At 52.1% G+C, this 18,064-nt stretch overlaps 8 protein-coding genes across 9 annotated transcripts; 3 read left to right on the top strand and 5 right to left on the bottom strand.

Moving 5' to 3' along the window:
* Positions 1–2,585: 2,585 nt before the first annotated feature.
* Positions 2,586–3,533, bottom strand: KRP23_3265 (uncharacterized protein; the record flags this gene model as incomplete). 2 transcript variants are annotated; one of them, XM_067888092.1, is made up of 4 exons in its annotated part: positions 2,586–2,785; positions 2,873–2,977; positions 3,034–3,249; positions 3,308–3,533. In XM_067888092.1, the coding sequence occupies 4 exons, from the start codon at positions 3,531–3,533 to the stop codon at positions 2,586–2,588; spliced, it is 747 nt and encodes a 248-aa protein (XP_067747366.1). The 2 variants fall into 2 exon arrangements, with proteins under 2 accessions (XP_067747366.1, XP_067747367.1); XM_067888093.1 differs by having other exon boundaries at positions 3,034–3,246.
* Positions 3,534–3,676: 143 nt separating this feature from the next.
* KRP23_3264 (Small nuclear ribonucleoprotein Sm D-like protein) lies at positions 3,677–4,915 on the top strand (the record flags this gene model as incomplete). The annotated part of the gene is made up of 4 exons (XM_067888091.1): positions 3,677–3,750; positions 3,878–4,208; positions 4,277–4,409; positions 4,482–4,915. The coding sequence occupies 4 exons, from the start codon at positions 3,677–3,679 to the stop codon at positions 4,913–4,915; spliced, it is 972 nt and encodes a 323-aa protein (XP_067747365.1).
* A 170-nt stretch (positions 4,916–5,085) lies between these two features.
* On the bottom strand, positions 5,086–5,457 carry KRP23_3263 (uncharacterized protein; the record flags this gene model as incomplete). Its single annotated transcript, XM_067888089.1, has 1 exon — positions 5,086–5,457. The coding sequence occupies one exon, from the start codon at positions 5,455–5,457 to the stop codon at positions 5,086–5,088; it is 372 nt and encodes a 123-aa protein (XP_067747364.1).
* A 359-nt stretch (positions 5,458–5,816) lies between these two features.
* Positions 5,817–7,420, top strand: KRP23_3262 (uncharacterized protein; the record flags this gene model as incomplete). Its single annotated transcript, XM_067888088.1, has 6 exons — positions 5,817–5,958; positions 6,026–6,180; positions 6,239–6,279; positions 6,367–6,448; positions 6,527–7,327; positions 7,403–7,420. 6 exons carry the CDS (start codon positions 5,817–5,819, stop codon positions 7,418–7,420), a joined length of 1,239 nt encoding a protein of 412 aa, XP_067747363.1.
* A 579-nt stretch (positions 7,421–7,999) lies between these two features.
* On the bottom strand, positions 8,000–10,521 carry KRP23_3261 (uncharacterized protein; the record flags this gene model as incomplete). The annotated part of the gene is made up of 5 exons (XM_067888087.1): positions 8,000–8,015; positions 8,092–8,438; positions 8,508–8,564; positions 8,635–8,768; positions 8,835–10,521. 5 exons carry the CDS (start codon positions 10,519–10,521, stop codon positions 8,000–8,002), a joined length of 2,241 nt encoding a protein of 746 aa, XP_067747362.1.
* A 1,721-nt stretch (positions 10,522–12,242) lies between these two features.
* On the bottom strand, positions 12,243–14,348 carry KRP23_3260 (Serine/threonine-protein kinase AtPK2/AtPK19; the record flags this gene model as incomplete). The annotated part of the gene is made up of 4 exons (XM_067888086.1): positions 12,243–12,427; positions 12,499–13,494; positions 13,571–13,838; positions 13,923–14,348. 4 exons carry the CDS (start codon positions 14,346–14,348, stop codon positions 12,243–12,245), a joined length of 1,875 nt encoding a protein of 624 aa, XP_067747361.1.
* A 356-nt stretch (positions 14,349–14,704) lies between these two features.
* KRP23_3259 (Serine carboxypeptidase-like 49) lies at positions 14,705–16,129 on the top strand (the record flags this gene model as incomplete). Its single annotated transcript, XM_067888085.1, has 1 exon — positions 14,705–16,129. The coding sequence occupies one exon, from the start codon at positions 14,705–14,707 to the stop codon at positions 16,127–16,129; it is 1,425 nt and encodes a 474-aa protein (XP_067747360.1).
* A 108-nt stretch (positions 16,130–16,237) lies between these two features.
* Positions 16,238–17,080, bottom strand: KRP23_3258 (Glycine/sarcosine/dimethylglycine N-methyltransferase; the record flags this gene model as incomplete). The annotated part of the gene is made up of 1 exon (XM_067888084.1): positions 16,238–17,080. One exon carries the CDS (start codon positions 17,078–17,080, stop codon positions 16,238–16,240), a length of 843 nt encoding a protein of 280 aa, XP_067747359.1.
* Positions 17,081–18,064: the final 984 nt, after the last annotated feature.

Below are 18,064 nucleotides of genomic sequence, written 5' to 3'. Positions count from 1 at the left end.
ATCCGAATACCACTAAGTCGTGCTGTGCCTGTTGCTCGTCGAACAGCCCCCGACGCTGTGTCCTGGAGGTTATCGCGTGTGTTGGAGTTATTGAACGACTCCGTGTAAGCTAACGTAATGGATCAATTGTTTGAACAGTTGATTCAGATCGTTAATACTGGTCATTTCTGTGGTCGTAAGCTGCCACTGAGACGCGTGCTCAAAATCGCTAAGGCGATCCATGGACTTGTACAGACAGGAGCCATTTTCATTGGATTCTGCTATTGAAAGCGAAGCTCTTGTTCCTGTGTTTCGCGGGGCATGTATCTGTCGTGTAGGAACACGAAGAAAATCTCACTACCAAACTGTAAGAGTCCCACCAACAACACACGCTTCCCTCGCGAAAGGTCAGCGAACGTTGGATCAACACCTGAAGACCAGAAACGATCCCTTACACCGGGTTGGTTGCAAGCACCTCTGTATACCAAGGTTGAGTTCGGTCAACCTTAAAACCTGCACTACTAGCCACGAGCGAGGGCTAAAATGCAATATTGCGCTTTCGCGCGAACCCCCGCAGTCCCTCAGAAGTAAGGGTACCGGCAGCCATGCCTAATACAGGTTTGCCGAGGGTAACCTCGGCGGGTAGTGAAATACACTTGGGAACACTCGGGTTCCACCAATATATAGGGACCGACACTCTCCGTCGTCCCTAACTCTCGACCACTCCTATCTCTTGGACTGACCAGCAACAAACTCTCGGTTCAATGTACCTCAAGCTCGCTGACAGGCATCCCACGCAGCCGAGCGTATCCAGACCCTAAGACAAGCTAGCTAGACTTACCGAAGACAGACTTGACCCTTGGTGGCTTGTGGGGAAGACTGCTGGTTTATTTCTCTTTATCCTACAGCTCTGAGAGCCTCTGTAGGTCATCATTTGGCTTCTATACAAATATCAAGTGTAAACATATCTCTGTGGGAAATCGTATCTACACAGCCGAGGGTACGACACGAAATGGGTACAAACGAGGCTTTTAACCTCGGCCGGGGTTTTATAAGACCCAGCCGAGACCTCGGTCACTATCGTTCCTAGGTCACTATAACGCGGGAAATGAGACCAGCCAATCAAGACACCCTGTCGCCTTTCACTGAAAGGTGCAACGTCCGTCGAACCTTGACCAACGCCACACGAGCTCGATCGTTTCGTCTGCAAATGTGAATTGCAGCATCCCTGTGTTTTTTTTTAGGGATTTCCAAGAATAGCCGACGACAACTCCGTGGTCCCAGACCTTCGGCTTACTGGACGCAACTCGCGCGATGCGCAGGACGCTTCCCACGTAAGTCCCGATGCCACTAGGCGCCTCTTCTTCAGAAACCGCTCTGAGCTCCACCTCAGTAGCCTCCCTCTGGGTCGTGCACGCGTCCAGCTCCTTCCACCGACCACTGGGCACCCGCTCCAATCTCATACGTGCCCTGTCGGGCGTCAAGCGTAGCCTCTCAGTAGGTGTAACCCACCGTCTAGAGGGCTTCGGGCTTTACGTAGGGCATAGCGCATAGTTGTCGTCAGCGTCCGAGAAGCCGAGACGGAAGGTCGGTGGGGCTTGGAGGTTCTTGAAATGAAGAGAAACTAAAACTGAGCATAGCTGAGCTACCAGCCTCGCTCCTTCCTATCCTAGGTAGCTTCATCCGTTTCAAGCGCAGCTCCTCTCGATCAGAAAAAGACAGCTTTCCTCTTTTGGCTGGCGACGTCTTTGATATATAGACCGGCGGAAGCCGAACATGTTTTTCTGCGTTCAATGGAGCCCGCCATGCAGAGACGTTTCAGACGACCACGGATCAGACGCACGTTGATTCCACCAAGCGCGAGTTCGAGCAGCTTTGGGATGAAGGACGGGTGCTTCAATGGGTCTCGAGGCGTACTGTTTGCTTCATGTACTTGGGGGAGGACGAGGAAGAAGAAACGAAAATGAACCCCCCAGGAGAGCAGGACGAGAACGTTGTTGAATTGTAAGATGTGGCTGAACGTGCGCGCCATTGTTCAGCAGATGCCCATGAGCGAAGTCAACGAAGGCATTGCTATGATGCGTGAGGGCCGTGGTGACGGTTTATACTAGGGACTCAAAGTTACACGCCGGGCTCGCAAAATCGGATGAGTACGGGGCGAGGTGCCGTTTTCAACAGGTAGCGTGTCAGCGCGTAGCCGACCTGGCGGGTGCTACCCACGCCAAGCACACTAGAGACGAACAATGACAGTTGAAGTGCTGAAAGCGATCGAGAATAGTTGGCAATTCCCAAAGGTAAAGCTTAAGTCAGCTGTCAGCAAGCGCAAATGGAATGTAATTTGCGCGAGTTCCGCTGGGGATGGTGTTGCTCATGGCACAAAACATTAACACGCCGATGAGCTGATCTTTTGCTCTTACTTGTGAGGCTGTTTTGTTGGTTGCTGCAGCTAGAGCACAACTGGGAATACATAAAGGAGATAAAATAGAGTGATCTGCCTCGTTCACTCGGAAGTGACGGGTGACTCTCTCGACAGTATCCAGATGGATCGTTGACGAGCGACGGAGACTGGGATGACGCTGCCCGCGCCGGTCGCCAACTGCTGTGTCCTAATCTCGCCTGCCGTCCGACGATACGCTGGCCTCGAAGCCCCTGCTGCTAGACGGCGCCGATCCTGGCGTGATGGCAATGGACGACGGACTAATCGTCGTCGCGTGCTTGCCGAGCCCCATCAGCAGCTGCGCCGAATGGCGGTCTGGATGCTCGCTGTGCGATCTATTTCGTTCGAGATGCATCAGCTTATTTACCGCTAAAACACGACCCCAAATCCCATTTCCAACCATTCACATGTCAATTAGCACCAACGCAAGTTCAATCTCAAGCAAACTGCACGCACCGGCCTCCTCCGCGTTGTTGTCAGCCGGCGCCACGCTGCTGTGTGGCCGCTTGCGCCCGTGCACTTCACGCGAGCCGTGCATCACACTCGAGCGCTGCTCCGAATCTCCATCCGCTGTGTTAAACAATTGCAATCTCTTTCTCTAAAACAGATCGTCTCACCGTGTCTGGCGCCTTCCTCCTTGATAATTTGCAGCAGCGGGTCCTTGGCACTGCTGCCCGCAGCTGCTCGTACAGCTTCTCCGCCTCCTTCTCCGTTGTGGCCCTGTATTTCCGGTGCGGGCGGCGGCTGTGGATTCCTGCGCAGCTCTGCAGAGTCGCCCTCCTCCTGGTACGCCGTGCTCAGGAGTGCCACCACGAACTTGTTGTGCAGATCTACTATGTAATGTCAGAGCTCACAGATCCTCCCATCGTGCATAATAACCTATTGGCGTACGTTTGTCTGGGCCCAGCAGCTCCTCGGCCAGCGCGTGGAACTCCTCGATCGAGAGCTTGGCCGCCAGGTATAACTGGAACGCGCCCCAGTAGCGCTTCCAGGCGTCGCGGTGGCGCCGCTGCAACCGGTGGAACAGCTGCAGCTTGAGCTTCTTCACGGTTGACAGCGGCGTCGCCGACTCCACGCGCTTCGCCACACTCTGCTCCGCCACACTCTGCTCCGCCATACTGAGCGCCGCAGGATACCGACTGCTCCGTCAATAGAAACGCGGTGCGCTCTACGAAAGTAAGTTCAAGTACGGAATAAAGTGCGTGTAAGTGGGGTCGACCACATCGAATAGGAGTGAGTGTCAATATCGCGCATTGCGCAATGGACGCAACGAAGATGGAGGCGACGCTGCGCGCCTTCTACGCCAAGCACAACCCGGGTAATGACCAGAACATGTAGGTGCATGTGTCGCGCGAACGGTTATCTACGTAGTGTCGTGCTTTAAGCTGGCGGAGTCGCAGTGTATCGCTCGTAATGGACGTGCAAACTTGACGTGTTGCTCGTCTTTTTGTTGCCATGTAGCGCCGAGATTGTGCGCAAATTCGCCGGTCGGGAGCGCCAGCTGTGCGCGAAACTCTTCAAGAAGTACGGAGAAGTGCCGGACCTCATTTCTCCGGACAGTAGCAGCGACCAGATCGACGAACCCATGGCAGGAGCGCTAAAACTGCACGCGAACACCAAGTACGAGCGAGATTTCAAACTTTTTCCGCTGTCTAAAACCACCGAGAACCCATTGGACTTTCGCTCAGCGCAATTTAATGCTCTCGAGGCACTTCGGGCGCCCAAGAAGCATCTGAAGCTGCCCGTGACGAAGGCTTACCCCCTGGACAACACTCAAAAGTGCCGCCATTTGGTACGCTTGACAGTAGGGGGGCTTTATATGAGGGTGATGCTAACTACCAAACTTTTTGTGTTGTCTAGCTGCCAGAGTCAGATATGAACCGTCAGGCGCTCGTGCTGAGGCCCAAGAAGGCGAATCCGTCGACTGCAGTTGCATCGACGGTGATCAAGAAGACAGCTCCTGTCACGCCGTCGCTGTTTGAGCAACTAGCAGGTTCTGACTGTCGTTGGTGTTGTTTGCTATGTGCAGGTTGTTTACTTATTTTTGTGGTGTGATGTTGGGTAGATACTTATTTGGACGGACCTTTTCGGGTGCTCCGACGCTGCTTTCTTGAGCGGATGCGTGTGTTTGTGGTCGTGCGGCGGGTGAATAGTGTGCGTGGCACGTGCTCGGGGTACTTGAAGGCGTTTGACAAACACGTGAACCTGGTACTCATTGATGTATCGCAAGAGTTTGTCCCGTACAACACCCATGAACGGCTACTACGAGAGGTGCGCGAGGGCAACCGTGATGCTAGTGATGCCGTGTTTTCCGCTGCAGATCAACGTCGCAATCGGCGCGTGCTCGCTAGTGCTGGAGGGATGCAACACGAGTACACGAAACAACTTTTCATCCGCGGCGATAATGTCGTGTCTGTCAGCGCTGTTACTGGCAACACGACCGATAGTCGAGTCTTAGGAGGTTCAAAAGGCAACAGGCAAACGGCCACGAAATCCTAGTTCAAGAGTCAAAGGTAATGAATGACGAATGGATTAACTGAAGTGAATGTGTGGTATTACTTTGTTCCAATGCCCCAGCAATGTGAGGGCACGAACGATCGAGACGGTGCCAGTCCAGAACGCCGCAGCGCACCAAACGAGCTTCAGGTAGATCCTCGGGTCCGTCGGTCCTACAGCTCTTCCGGGTCGTCGTCTTCGTGCGCTTTCAGCATCTTGCGGTTGTACGCTACGATCCCCAGCACGAGTCCCAGCATGGCGACGAAGAACGCGTAAAAGACGAAGAATATCCAAAGTGCCGTGTTGGTGTCATCTGTCTGGAGTACCGATCGTGTGCATAGTGCAAAGAGCGCGCCGAGGAGAGTATACACCCCGATCAGGCACAGAGGGATTATGAGCAGGTCCTGCCACGAATTGCCGCAGCAAAGCACCCGATACTGCTTCTTGGTGGAGTGCTTGTGCGGCTTGACGGCTGCGACGTTCACATCGTTGATAGATACCGGGGCCTGCTGCTGCTGAGGTTCCACGTGCTGAGACTCCGGCATGATTTCGGGGCACCTGCTTCAATTCGTTGGCGGATGTCTTGTTATGACTATTGGCGTGGATCGGTGTGCGGCGCTTCAGCGGAAGCGAAACCCCTGGATCGGTTGGTCGATCATGGCTTTCGCCTAAAATACCAAGTGTTTTGAATGGACCGGTCCCTAACTGACGCGGCGAGTTTGGAACTCTACAAGCCACTGCTCCAGCAAGTCTGAAGCACCAACTACACTTCCATTTGAAAGCGGTTGCACCAAAACTGCACTACCTTCCCTCGTCTCACGAAGATTCGCGGCACCAACGACGTTATTTTTGAGGAGCGAGCTCGTTGCTTTGGTCTCCCAGTGAGTCTGGTCTCGTTGAGGACATGGAGGGTTTGGTGCTAGTGGAAATGTCCTCAGGGTCCTTGCACTACACCAAATCTTTCTCGGATGCATTCGATGTGCGGCACCCAAAGACTGAGCGTCTTAACCTTGGTGCACTCATTTTTGCGCTGCAAAACTTCGCAGGTGCGCTGTACTGTAGAATTCCTACTGGCGAAAAGGACATTGTGCTGACAGCGTGCTTTCCCTGCAGGCAGCAGTATTCGTCCAAACGACAGTACTCATCCAAACGATAACGCAGACTCAACAAAAGAGCAACGATCAGGTGTTGGGGCGGAGATTGGAATGTTTGCCACTCCCATGGAGAACATGGTACTGGCAACAACACCCTCAAACAAGCTTCTTGTGGTATGTCTTGATGACAAGGGTGTTTGATTGTTGCCTTCTAACACTGGACAGCGACTAGGTGCTTTTCACAACACCCATGTTTGATGTTGACGTAGCCAAGTAAGTAGCTCCGCTGTTGCTTAACTGCCTGAATGAGTTCGCTATTACTTTTGGGTTAGTGATCTCACTGTTTCCATGGTATTCTAGGTGGTTGGTTGGTCGTGTGGCATTCAATTACGAGAACTGCGATAACGCAGAAATACAGCTCATGAGCGCACTTAATCAAGTGGTACGTTTACTCAGATTCTGAAGTCTGGCGCTTCATGTTTGAGGGCTCACAACATAGTTCATCCTTCTTGCCGTCTAGCCTCGCCAATTCCGTCTTGCTTTCTCTCAGGCTGTCGATGAAACAGTTGAGCGGGAGCTCATCCGACTGAGCGAAAGCATATTCCTCTCATCGGAACGAAAAAGAGAGGAGTGTGCTGTAATGCCGGGTGATGGAGAGCTGTTCCTCTTCTTTTACTATTCCGCACGTCTGGACGATTCAACTGGCACTGACAGTGATATTGAAGCTGGTAAAAGAGTTGGGTCTGCAGTTGTTGTGGACCCCGATAACCGTCAAGAAGAATGTCGTAAGCCTGTCAGAGCTGCCCATCCGACACTTGCAGACATGTCAAGTCGAGGTACGAAGAGTGCCAGTCTTCGCAACATGATGTCATCCACCCGAGCAAATGCTACGACTCCTGTCAAGCGTGACAACAACAAGAAAAAGAAACCACGAAAACAGAAGACGCCATGGGGGGCAAAGAATGCAGTCATGCATCACACGGAGCCGCAGGAGTTTCAGCGGGTGATCGAAGTTCATAGCCGAGAAAAAAAGGCAGCGTTGATGGAGCCGCATCGTACTGGCCTCGCCTACGGCATCGCAGATGTGCTTCTTCCTTTTGTAGAGTTATCAGGACTGTTCGTCACAGCCTCAGCTACGCTTCCAAAGAGCCAGGGAACTCTGCAACAACCGCAGAAGCTCTTCCAACTCGTGTGGAATAATACTCCTGGCGTTGTTTCCTCACAACAAGCTGGGACCAACATGGTTGCATGGCGGAGTGGTCCTTGCTGTATATTCTATCCTGCTACTGCGGTATCAATGAATCCTGAGAACAAACCTCAAGTACGTCTTGCAGTTAACGCGATGTTTGACATATTAGAAGCAATGCTTAATGCAAAGACGATAATTATTGTATAGAGAAATATCACGCTGTAGTTAGTTATCCTACGCTCGCCACCATGTTGTTAGCCTCAGCAACGTGCGCAATTTCTAGGCAAAAGGCTACAAACTCTTCCTCGCTGATGCCACGAGGGTCCAAAGGCTCAAACTTGGTAAATGCAGTCATGAAAAGCTGTTGGTGCAGCATCGGTTGCAAAGCTCTGGATCCTTCCACTAGCGCACGTAGCTCTGTAGACACCGTACCCGGCCTAAAAGCACTTTTTGGGATGTTGGCAGCCGAGTTGTACAGGGCTCGCTGGGCTTCCGCCACGTCCAGAATACCGTTTTGATCGATGTCCAGCAATGCAAACACGCGTCGAATCGTTTGTGCCTCTCTCTCTCGCGTCGGTGGGTCAGAGTAGTCATCGTTGCAGGAATTACCAACCCTTTTGCCGTGAGAATGGGTTTGGGTAACAACGTCAGGCTGAATGAGACCCTCCGCCATCAAACCGAGGTAGGCGCTTTCGCATCTCACCAGAAATTCGTCCCATGACAGCTCGCTGCTGTTGTCAGCTCTAGGAGACACATCGATGGTAGATTCCGGTCGCCCTTCGACTGTTCGGCTTGAAAAAAGAGCTACCAGGCGGGTACGCTGTTTGAGCAGCAGACGAAGTAGTTGTGAGGTTTTGGCAAGTGCGTGTATCTCAGCATCTCGTTGAAGTGCCCACCTCATCTCACTTTGATTCACGGTGCCGCTTCCATCCAAGTCCATGAGCGCAAAAAGTTTTGACAATACTTGATGTTCTTGTCGTTTGAATTGGGCACGAGGGTCTTCATCATGCAGGTATGACCTTTTATCATCATCTTGTTCGTGAGCAGGACCGGAATTGTTTTTGTTGTTGGTCATTTGCAGCGTTAAAACACTTGAGGCTTTCACCGTTGCTCGTGCTTTGGCCTTCGCCTTCTGCAATTCGTGGGTCTTTGGGGCTTGTACGAACGAATGTGGCTTCGACATCGACGGTAGTTGGTTTAACTTGCGATGATCTCCACTAAGAATATCTCGCGTAGGGCTTATCTGTAAGCAAGCAATCGGTCAGTAAACGCAAGTTGGTCGCAGCAGGTGTTTTGGCTTGTTTTTGCTTACTTGATTTGGTTTGTACGGGACTCCGTTAAATCTTGCAGGGATGTGTGGATCAGGCATCTAAGTGTACACAAGTTAGACCAGAGTTTTACTAAAGACAAGGCAACAGGAACATCAAAGAAGAGTTTACCCAGGAGCGACGATAATTGACAGAAGACCCAGGAGTTAGCTCTCCTTCTTGGCTTCCATCCTCAGCAAACTCATCTCTTTCCTCACGGCTCAGTTGTTCCTCAGTGGGGATTTGGCTTTTCAAAAGTGCTGCAGCTATACATTCGTCAAAGGCACAGTCCAGAGAAGCCTTTGTAATCTCAAAGTGAGTGCCATTTGTACCTCGAGCGCTTTGATGGTGTACAGTCAGTATGGATCGGAGGTCGTAGCGTAGATCACCGTGCTTCAATCGCTCGTGAACAACCAAATCATCGAGAGGATATGGCGTAGCAGACTCAACAGACTCCCAGTATGGCTGAGGAATAACATGCCGCCTCCTTTTAACTGGAGATGAGGTTTCCTCAAGACGTTCCTGCTGCTGTTTGGTAGGCCATCTGTAATCCAACAGCTCGTCTACCGACACGCATTGACGGTAGAACCAACGAAAATACCGTGCCTGCATGCGCTGTTCCTGTCCACCTCGTGTGGCTAGTTCTTTCGTAGCGTTCTGCTGTACTTCAGCCTCCCAAGCCGCGCTAAGTGCCTGCTCCAGCACATTAGCCGCAAAATTGCGACTAGTGGCCTCCTCCTCAGTCATTGCAATGTTAGCAGCATTCTGTCTAGCTTCCTCTGCTTGTATACCCCAGAATTTATCTTGGTTGTGGCACTGCTGAGCCTCTTCGTGAGCCATTGCTATTCGAGCATCGATCTCGTCTTGACCCTCTCGCTGTAGCCGTTCTGGGTCTACTACCTCCTCATACATGTCTTCAAATTCTTGGTCCTCGACGTGTCGAGTGTCAGCAGCGTTTATTTGATGATAATTTGCAGACCAGCATAGTCCGTTCATGGACTTTGTCCGCACCAGCAGCTCTTCCTCGATACGCTTTTGCAATTCTTCTCGCTCATAGTTATCCACTCCCCAAAACCGGTCACCACCCTTGAGCTGCAGCAGCTCTTGATGATTCATCTCTCGGCGATACACTGCCTCGCGCCCAAAGTCATGTACTTCTGAAGCAAACAACGGCTGCTGTTCCTCGTGTTCGGGCGAACATGCTCGAAGTTCGTGAACTTGTTTTCGTGCGCGCCGGCCGCGAGACAATGACTGGATGGAGATCGCAGCAGCTACCTGGCGATCGTCCGAGGAGGAGACAAGCGAATCAGGAGGATCCCAACGCGTTTCACTAGTACGCGGACTGTAGTAATACTGTTGCTGTGTCACCGGATCGAACACTTCCATCCACTGCGGGTCGATATTTTGCTCTTCCTGGCTGGATTGAACTGGATCCGTACGAACTTCGTCGCTCGTCTCTGCGATTCTGTCACGCTCGGAGTTCTCGTCTCGTAGATGTTCCATCAGTTGTTGCTGCCTCATCGAAGTTACTTTTGCGCGGGCTTGCTGCGACCTAGCAGCACTTTGCAACGACACAATGGTGCGCATCACTGTATCGCTATCACAGTGGCGAACCAAAGCTGCATCTTCGGGAAGTTCCCAGCGAATCTCACCCGACTGCGGTGCGAAGTAGTACACTGCCTTTTGGGCTGGGTCGTACAGCTCAAGCCAGTGAACGGCCTCTCCAGCATATTTCGCTGTACCATCTTGGTGAACAGCAGCATCTGCCTGCATCTCAACAGCGTCCCAGTGAGCAGCAGCGCTTTCGTCAGCAGAAACCTCCTCAGTATCGCCACCTATCCATCCAGGCTCCGATCCTGGTTTTGTCCACGAAGTCTCGCCTGTGACCGCGTTCGTGTAGTACAAATCCCCACTTTCGCTGATGCACTCGACCCACTGCGATGCATGACCTTCTTCTCTCTCTGGTTGCTGTTGTGTGTTGAACTCGCCCCATGTTGCAGACTGCTGCTCTTCCTCCATAACAATCGGAGACCGAAGCTGCTTGTGACTCTTCAAGATCCAGCAAGTGGTCCACAAAAGCCAAGCCACATGGTGAATGTGCTCAGCTCACTGCAACTAGACGGGATCACCAGCAGACTACAGTGTGGTTAAAGAAGTAAAGACACTTGAAGACTTTCTTCCCGTGCAAGCCCTTGCCCAGGAGCTCGCAAGCTTTCTTGGCGCGAACAAATCGATGAAGTCGGTGGATGGTTTGGTGGTCAAAGACGGTCGCTCCTTCACTTTGGACATCGAGGAGCAGGCTTCCGCGAAGCAGATGATCAAGGACAAGATGCAATTCCACTTCCCAGCCGACCAAATGCCACACAGCCGACCAAATGCCACACAGCCAAGAAGGACGCCAACTGGCTCAAGACAAGCGACCCCGACGTGAAGCAACTGAAGGTCGGTGAAATTCCCGACGGGGTCAGAAAAATGATGAAAGATGAAGAGCAAATGACCCCGTCACTATGTGTGGGGGGCCCTCATTTTGCCTTCCCAAATGCAGGCGAAGGGCGTGAAGATGACGTGCACCTTCTCGTCAACTTCCCGGACATTGTTGTCCCAGAGAAGAAGATTTGGATCGCAGAGGAGCTGGCTACGGTGCACCCTCGAGTCCAGTTGGACGTCTGGAAGTCGGTGGTCAGAGTTTCTGTCCTTGTTTCATCCAAAGTCGTGACTACAGCGACATCGCTAGTTGTGGAGCGAGACGACACGCACTTTTATCTGATGACCAACTTGAGTCTGTGGGCTGATAAACGCTTTGCTGTTGGCCTAAGTGCTGGCTTCAAGAAAGACATTAACCGCTTTCTAGGTCGCCGTTTTGAAACGAGTGCAAGCCACAATCCAGAACAGCAAAATGAGGCCGAAAGACCTCAAGTTATGATCGAGCGGCTTTCACCGGAAGGAGCGGCGATGGATGGAGTTCACGAGTTTAGTCGCGAAGACGACGTCTGTTGGCGTAGCTCAGCTACTCTCGAGTTTGCAATCCTGAAAGTGGTCGTACCGGAGCACGTCCAGCTCGTCAGGTGCAAAATGGCCTCATTTGATGTGGTACCAACGACGGAAGTTCACGTCTTTCTGTTCCGCACCATACCGTCCCACCGCCATTGTACCAGCTCAAATCACTGGTAAAATGGGGAATGAGATAAATCTCTCGACCCATGGTCTTCCTGAAGGTGCTATTGCGTGTACGAACAACGGAATCGCAGTGGGGTACATTGTGAGTGGGGGGATTACGAAGTACCCGTCGTGCGGTTTCACTCTCCCGGGGATGCCAAAGGATTTATCGCCCGCATCGTCAGAGATGAAGCAAAACTTTGATTCGTAAAATGGTGTAGTCCTAACTCTTCGGTAAAGCGCCTATTAGTGATAGCAGTGTCGGCAGCCGCAGCATTTTTACCTTTTTCATAACCAAATCTGCAAGGCTGCCAGGCTTTCTTTTCAGCGCACAATATGTTCGCAACGACGTGGAAATCGACCGTTCAGGACATTGTCGCCGATCTTGCTTTGGCTGCCAAACATCTAAACTACGCCACGCCTCAATTTTAACGAGTTCATTTATTCGCCTCCATCTTCCTGACTAATACTGCTACAATTGAGCGGGGGGCTGTGCTACCACCGCTACAATGCACGCGGCGGCGTTATAGATAACCAGCATGCCGAACTGCTTCTCTGGCGGGTCCACCATGCATGGAAACGTTCTATTTGGTCGCTGTAAACTTTGCCTTGCTGTCTTCGCCTGTGAGTTGCAGCACCTTGTACGGGATATTCGTCTCATCCAGCTCCTTGGCAATACCCAGCTCGGCTCGTAAAGTGTATTGTGAGATATAGTCCCATGTGTCAAAGTGCTTCTGCATCTCCGGGTCAGGGTCCGCGTACCAGTCGTCTGTGCGACGAGAACACCAGCATGTCAATCAGTCAGCTACACACATTATTCGTACAGAAAAAAATACTTACGTCGGATGAAGTCCTTGTCGCGCATGTCAAAGTGCGACATCATGTGTTCGTACGAGTTATAAATCTTTTTGTCGCTCAGAAGTGGCAAAGCAGGTTTGAACTTGGGGTCGATGTGCTTCATCATGAGCTTTTCCCAGTCAACCGTTTCGAAGAACGGGTGCTCCATGAACTCGGTAAACCCCTTTTCAACGTTGCAGCCTAGCCGGTGCTCCGGTGATACCTCCAGCAGTCGCTTCAAGAAGTCCTGTGCGTTTCGAGTGAGGTGCAATGGGAATGTCACGCCTTGTGCCATCTTTTGAAGCTCGATCTTGTGTTGTGTTCGTGGCGACAATCTGAAGATCTCTTCGTTGGCCACTTCCTGGAAGAAGTTACCACTTGAGTGCATGCTAAACGGCTGGAACCCGCACACCAGCTCAAAAATCGTGACACCAAGAGACCAAAAATCCACTGCATACGTGTACCCAGGCCGTTGTTCGCGCTTGACCAACTTACCAGAGATTATCTCCGGCGCCATGTAGCCTCGCGTACCTACTGTCGTTTTTCGGCGTGTGAGTTTGGGTAGCACTGGTGTATACCGAAAGTCTCCAGACGATTCCTCCTTCTTAAGCTTCAATGGGTCGAAACCTGCTGCAAGTCCCATGTCAGCTAGGATTACGTGCCCGTCTTCACCTAACAGCACGTTGCCCGGCTTCAAGTCGCGATAAACAAGCCCCAATTCGTGCATATGGTTCAGCGCTAAACCAATCTCGGCTGCGTAAAGTCGAACTCGATCCTCGTGAAGGTAGCCATCTCGAGATGATTTCAAAGCATCACCCAGATCTCCTCCGCGCACAAGTTCCGTCACGATAACAGCGTGCGCTGGTGTTTGAAAACTGTAGTGCATGTCCAATACAAATGGGTTGTGGCAGATCTGCAAAATGTCCTTCTCGGAAGTAATCTGGCTCAATTGGTCGTGGTGTTCGTCCAGAAGACCCGTCTTCAGCTGGATTTTCATGGCTGTAGATACCAAAGCACACACAAGAATTGTAAGACATCAACGGCATTAAGATCTTCGCGAAATATGGATACTCACCATAGTGCTTGCCAGTAGACTTCTTTCGAGCGTGTACGACACGACCGAATCCACCACTGCCGAGCAGTTCCAGATATTCGAAGTCCTCAATGGTGACCTTGTTGTACGTGTCCTTCAAGTCTTTTTTGTAGGTCTCGTACTCAGAAGAAGCTTTGAACCGCATGAACGTGTTTTGGCACATATCGGCCACAATATTGGTCATGAGGGGGTCAAAGAAATCGACCGTCGCACTCGAGCCATGATTGGCCTCCAGCTCTGCAATCTTTTTCTGTATTCACCGACAGTCAACGCAAAACCGGTTTAGAAACAAAGAACGCTGGGCACATGTACACGCTTCACAAGAACAACGCACATCATACAGCACGATCAGGTCGGACGTGATGCTTCCAAGTGCCATGGTGGACCCGTTCTTGATGTACTTTCGATAGATGAGCTTGGCCATCGATTTGCGGTACCCTATCGACGGTGCTTCCCGGAACTCCTTGATCTCGACCCAGCAGAAGAAGGTCTCGGAAGTCAGAATCTTCTTGGCGAAAGCACCAATGTGTTTTTGCCCCACAGGGTCATGGAGCATGTGCAAAAGTTCCTGTTCGTTTGTCGACGGCTCTCCGTTGGCTCCTGCATACGGCTGAGTGATTTTCCACTGCGTCTTGGCGGCCACGAGCGGTGCATGGTGCGGCTTGCTGGCGAGGTTCAGGAACGCCGCGACGATCCGTGACGGCGTCTGGAGACGTATCGCGCCATTCCCGTCAGTCGTCACGGAGGCAGCAGCGCCCATGCTTGATGCCAGCGACACTCTCTTTCCTCCACGCCTCAATCCAAACAGGACTCCAAGCACTCGCCCCCCAATAGGCGATGAAACCAACCAAGCACGTGCAAATATAGGGCCAGGCACCCCCCTTCTGACCAAGTTGGTCGACTGTATTTTACATCAGAACATGAGGGGAGGGGGGCATGCCCTCGACGTTCTGATGATGCTATTTTCTCCACGCATTCGTCACCAAGTTGATCCACATTTTTCAAATGCAACTTTCACTTCAACTTGCGGCACCGTACTCTCCTCAATAGTAGCCCCTGATTCACTTGAACAAAGTATGATTCTCCTCAAAAAGATTTCTCCCCCGTAAGATGACAATGCGTGGTTTGTTCCTCGCGCTGACGCTGCTCTGCGGCTGCGTGGGCGCGTCCCTCAACGTCACGAGCAGCTACACGCTGACCATGGACCCGGTGGACGAGACCTTCTGCGACTCGACCAAGCAGCTCAGCGGCTACTTCAAGATCTCCGGGTCCAAGTCCAAGAACTACTTCTACTGGTTCTTCGAGTCGCGCGGTTCGCCGTCCACGGACCCCGTGGTCATCTGGCTCACTGGCGGCCCGGGCTGCAGCTCCATCTTGGCCTTACTGCAGGAGAACGGGCCGTGCTCCGTTAACGACGATCTGTCACTCAAGAGAAACCCCTACTCGTGGAATGAAAGAGCCAACGTCATGTGGATCGATCAGCCCGTCGGTGTGGGCTTCAGCTACGGAGACGTGAGTGAGTATGACACGTCGGAGAAAGAGGTGGGGGACGATATGTTCCACTTCCTGCAGGAGTTCTTCCAGGCTAAATCAGAGTACCAAAAGCAACCTTTTTACGTGTTCGGGGAGAGCTACGCCGGCCACTATGTGCCGGCCATCTCTCACCGAATCTTCACTGGTAACCAGCAGAAAGAGGGACCCGTGCATATTAACTTGCAGGGGTTCGGCATCGGCAACGGGCTAACAGACCCCGAAGTGCAGTACAAGTACTACCCCGACATGGCCTACAACAACACGTACGGAGTCAAGGCCGTGTCGTATCCCGTGTATTTGGCGATGAAGGCGGCGGTGAGTCCCTGTGTGGGCATGATTTCCGCCTGCCAGACGAGCAAGGCGGCGTGCCTGGCGGCGCAGACGTTCTGCAATGCTGCGTTAGTGGCGCCGTACACGGCGTCCGGGTTGAACGTCTACGACATTCGATCCAAGTGTGCACACCCTCCGATGTGTTATTCTTTTGAAAATGTGGAAAAGTTCCTGAGGCTCGAGAACACGCTGAAGAAGCTGCACGTGAGTCCCAAGAGCGCTAAGTGGCAGAGCTGCAACATGGAAGTCCACGCCGGATTTTCGTTCGACTGGATGAAGAACTTCCAGCAGTTGGTGCCGCCGATGCTCGAGGCCGGCATCCGAGGTCTGGTCTACGCTGGGGACGCTGACTTTATCGTAAACTGGATGGGATGCAAGGCCTGGACGCTGGAGCTGCCGTGGAGCAAGCACGAAGAGTTTCTAGCTGCTAAAGACAAGGAGTGGGTCGTGGACGGCAAGAAGGCGGGCCGACTGCGCCAGGTCGGACCATTCTCGTTTCAGCAAGTGTACGAGGCCGGTCACATGGTGCCTCTCGATCAGCCCAAGAACGCGCTAGCGCTGCTCAAGGCCTTCACCTTGCCTGAAGAACAGGAGGAGTCGCGCGGACAGGTTGCGGACAAGGCTAAGCATGAGTGGATGGACATGGTCAAGGACGAGAGCGTCATGAGCATCATGTAAAGCAAGTCTGACAGCAGAAAGCGACGCAGAATCGTTGGGTGCATGTGTATAAGTGCTTTTACTGTCGAGAGGAGTCAGCTATTAGGCACAACTAACGTCAATGCTATATCAAAGCGGTTTACGCACGACCAGCGTATAGCCTCCCACGTTTCCAGCACCGAACAGCCTTGCCACACTCGTGTAAAATTGGTCGAGACCACGAGCCGCCGCCACCCCATCGCGCGCAATGTGGGTCTCCAATGCTGCGTGGTACTGGGCAGCTCGATCCGACAGATACGGCTGCCACTTGGTCGTCACGTCCTGAATGCTGGGCCTTTTAAAGCCGCACGCACTCAGCACCGCCAGAATCTCCTCCTGACGCAGAAGACCCGCGCAGTAAACGTCCTCCTTGAGTGTGTGCTCGTCCTCAACAGTCAGCTTCTCGCTACGAAGGAAGAAATCATCCACGTACAGCACTCCTCCAGGTTTCAGGCTATCGAAGCAGCGTTGGAAAAGTTGACGCCAGTTGCCAATATGCAGGAAGCACAACAACCCAACCACTGCATCGTACTCGTGGTGTAGCACTGGGAGCTCCAAGAAGTCGCCGCTCAAGTGTGTGATCTGGTTTTCCAGCCCACATCGTCGAGTTAGCTCTTTAGCTGCGTCGTTCAGGTCCGGCTGAAGCTCAAGAGCGTGCACGTTGCAGCCACTGCGATGTGCTAGCAACCGTGCCGTGCCTCCAAAGCCCGTTCCAATGTCCAGCACCTTCTTCTCTCCAGAAGTCTCAGCTAGCAGCTCCACGATGTTGCGAATCGGCTCGTCCCCAAAGAAGTGCAGCGAGTCCAGCGTGCCCAACTGCTCCGGGTCCACCTGGTCGTCTTTGCTGGTGTAGCCCAGTTCCTTCAGGCGGCGCTCGATGCGGTCCAGGTGGTGATAGAGCTTCATGGTCTTGATCTCCTGGTACTTGGCCATGATCTATTTATTAGAGGCTTGTGGCGGCGTGCTGCGGGCGTTTATTTATTAACTGTGCCAATTGCGTTAGTCCGGTTTGCCGTTTTTAGCGACCCCGTTGAAGTTGATGGTATTGTTGTGGCGATAGAGATTGGTAATTGGAGAACTGCTGCAGAATCTCGATGGAATCAACCACAATGCTTACGGCATTCTCTAACTTGAAACCTGCCCCAACAAACTCGACGTGTTCTATCCTGGTTAGTATCCGTTGGGTTAGAGTCCGAAGTTACCTATAATGAATCTTGGTCGCGACCGTGTTTGCCTACAATTTTCGACGATAAGCTGCTCCCTCTAGCCACTTCAATGCAATTCAAAAGAAGAACAATGACCTCCTTCATGTGGTAGTCGATCTCCATGAGCAGCAGCACAACAATGTTAGCTATCACAAAAGCAATCGAATAAACAACAGAGGGTTTTTTAATGGGAGGAAACAATTGTGTTCATCCTTAAAAACATATACAGATACTTGGTTTGATTGGGGTTCCTCAGTAAAAAGTTTGATTTCTATGGAAGTTTTCTCATCGTGTGGATCAGTGTGGTGGTACGTTTTTCCTCACCGGAACCCCGAGCAGCAACATGTACAAACATTACAGAGTCTTTGTCTTGGCGTTCTTCAGGAAAAAATTAGAGTTTAGTTAGCGCCACATCGACGTCCGAGGACCTCTCGACGGCTAGTGTATTTTTTCATCCTCAGAAGCACCGATGTAGCATCCACTCGTCCGCTATAAATCACCCTTGGTGTCCGGCGTCCAAACTGAAAGTGATTGACGATCAGCGGGTGCTTCGGCCCTTCTAAGTACGATTGCTTTGTGGCAACCAGTCATTTTTGACGGGTCCCTTACCTGGGATAATGCATTGTCCGGGTTTAAACCCACCAACCCGTCAATAAAACCTGTAGTATTAGATAGTGAAACGACGTTGCTCCGAAAGCAAACGTCCTGCTTG

This window comes from Phytophthora ramorum (genome assembly GCF_020800215.1).
Source record: "Phytophthora ramorum isolate Pr-102 chromosome Unknown Phyram_PR-102_s0003, whole genome shotgun sequence".
NCBI lineage: Eukaryota > Oomycota > Peronosporomycetes > Peronosporales > Peronosporaceae > Phytophthora > Phytophthora ramorum.
The sequence above is the reverse complement of the archived record's forward strand: the minus strand, read 5'-3'. Positions and strand labels throughout refer to the sequence as shown.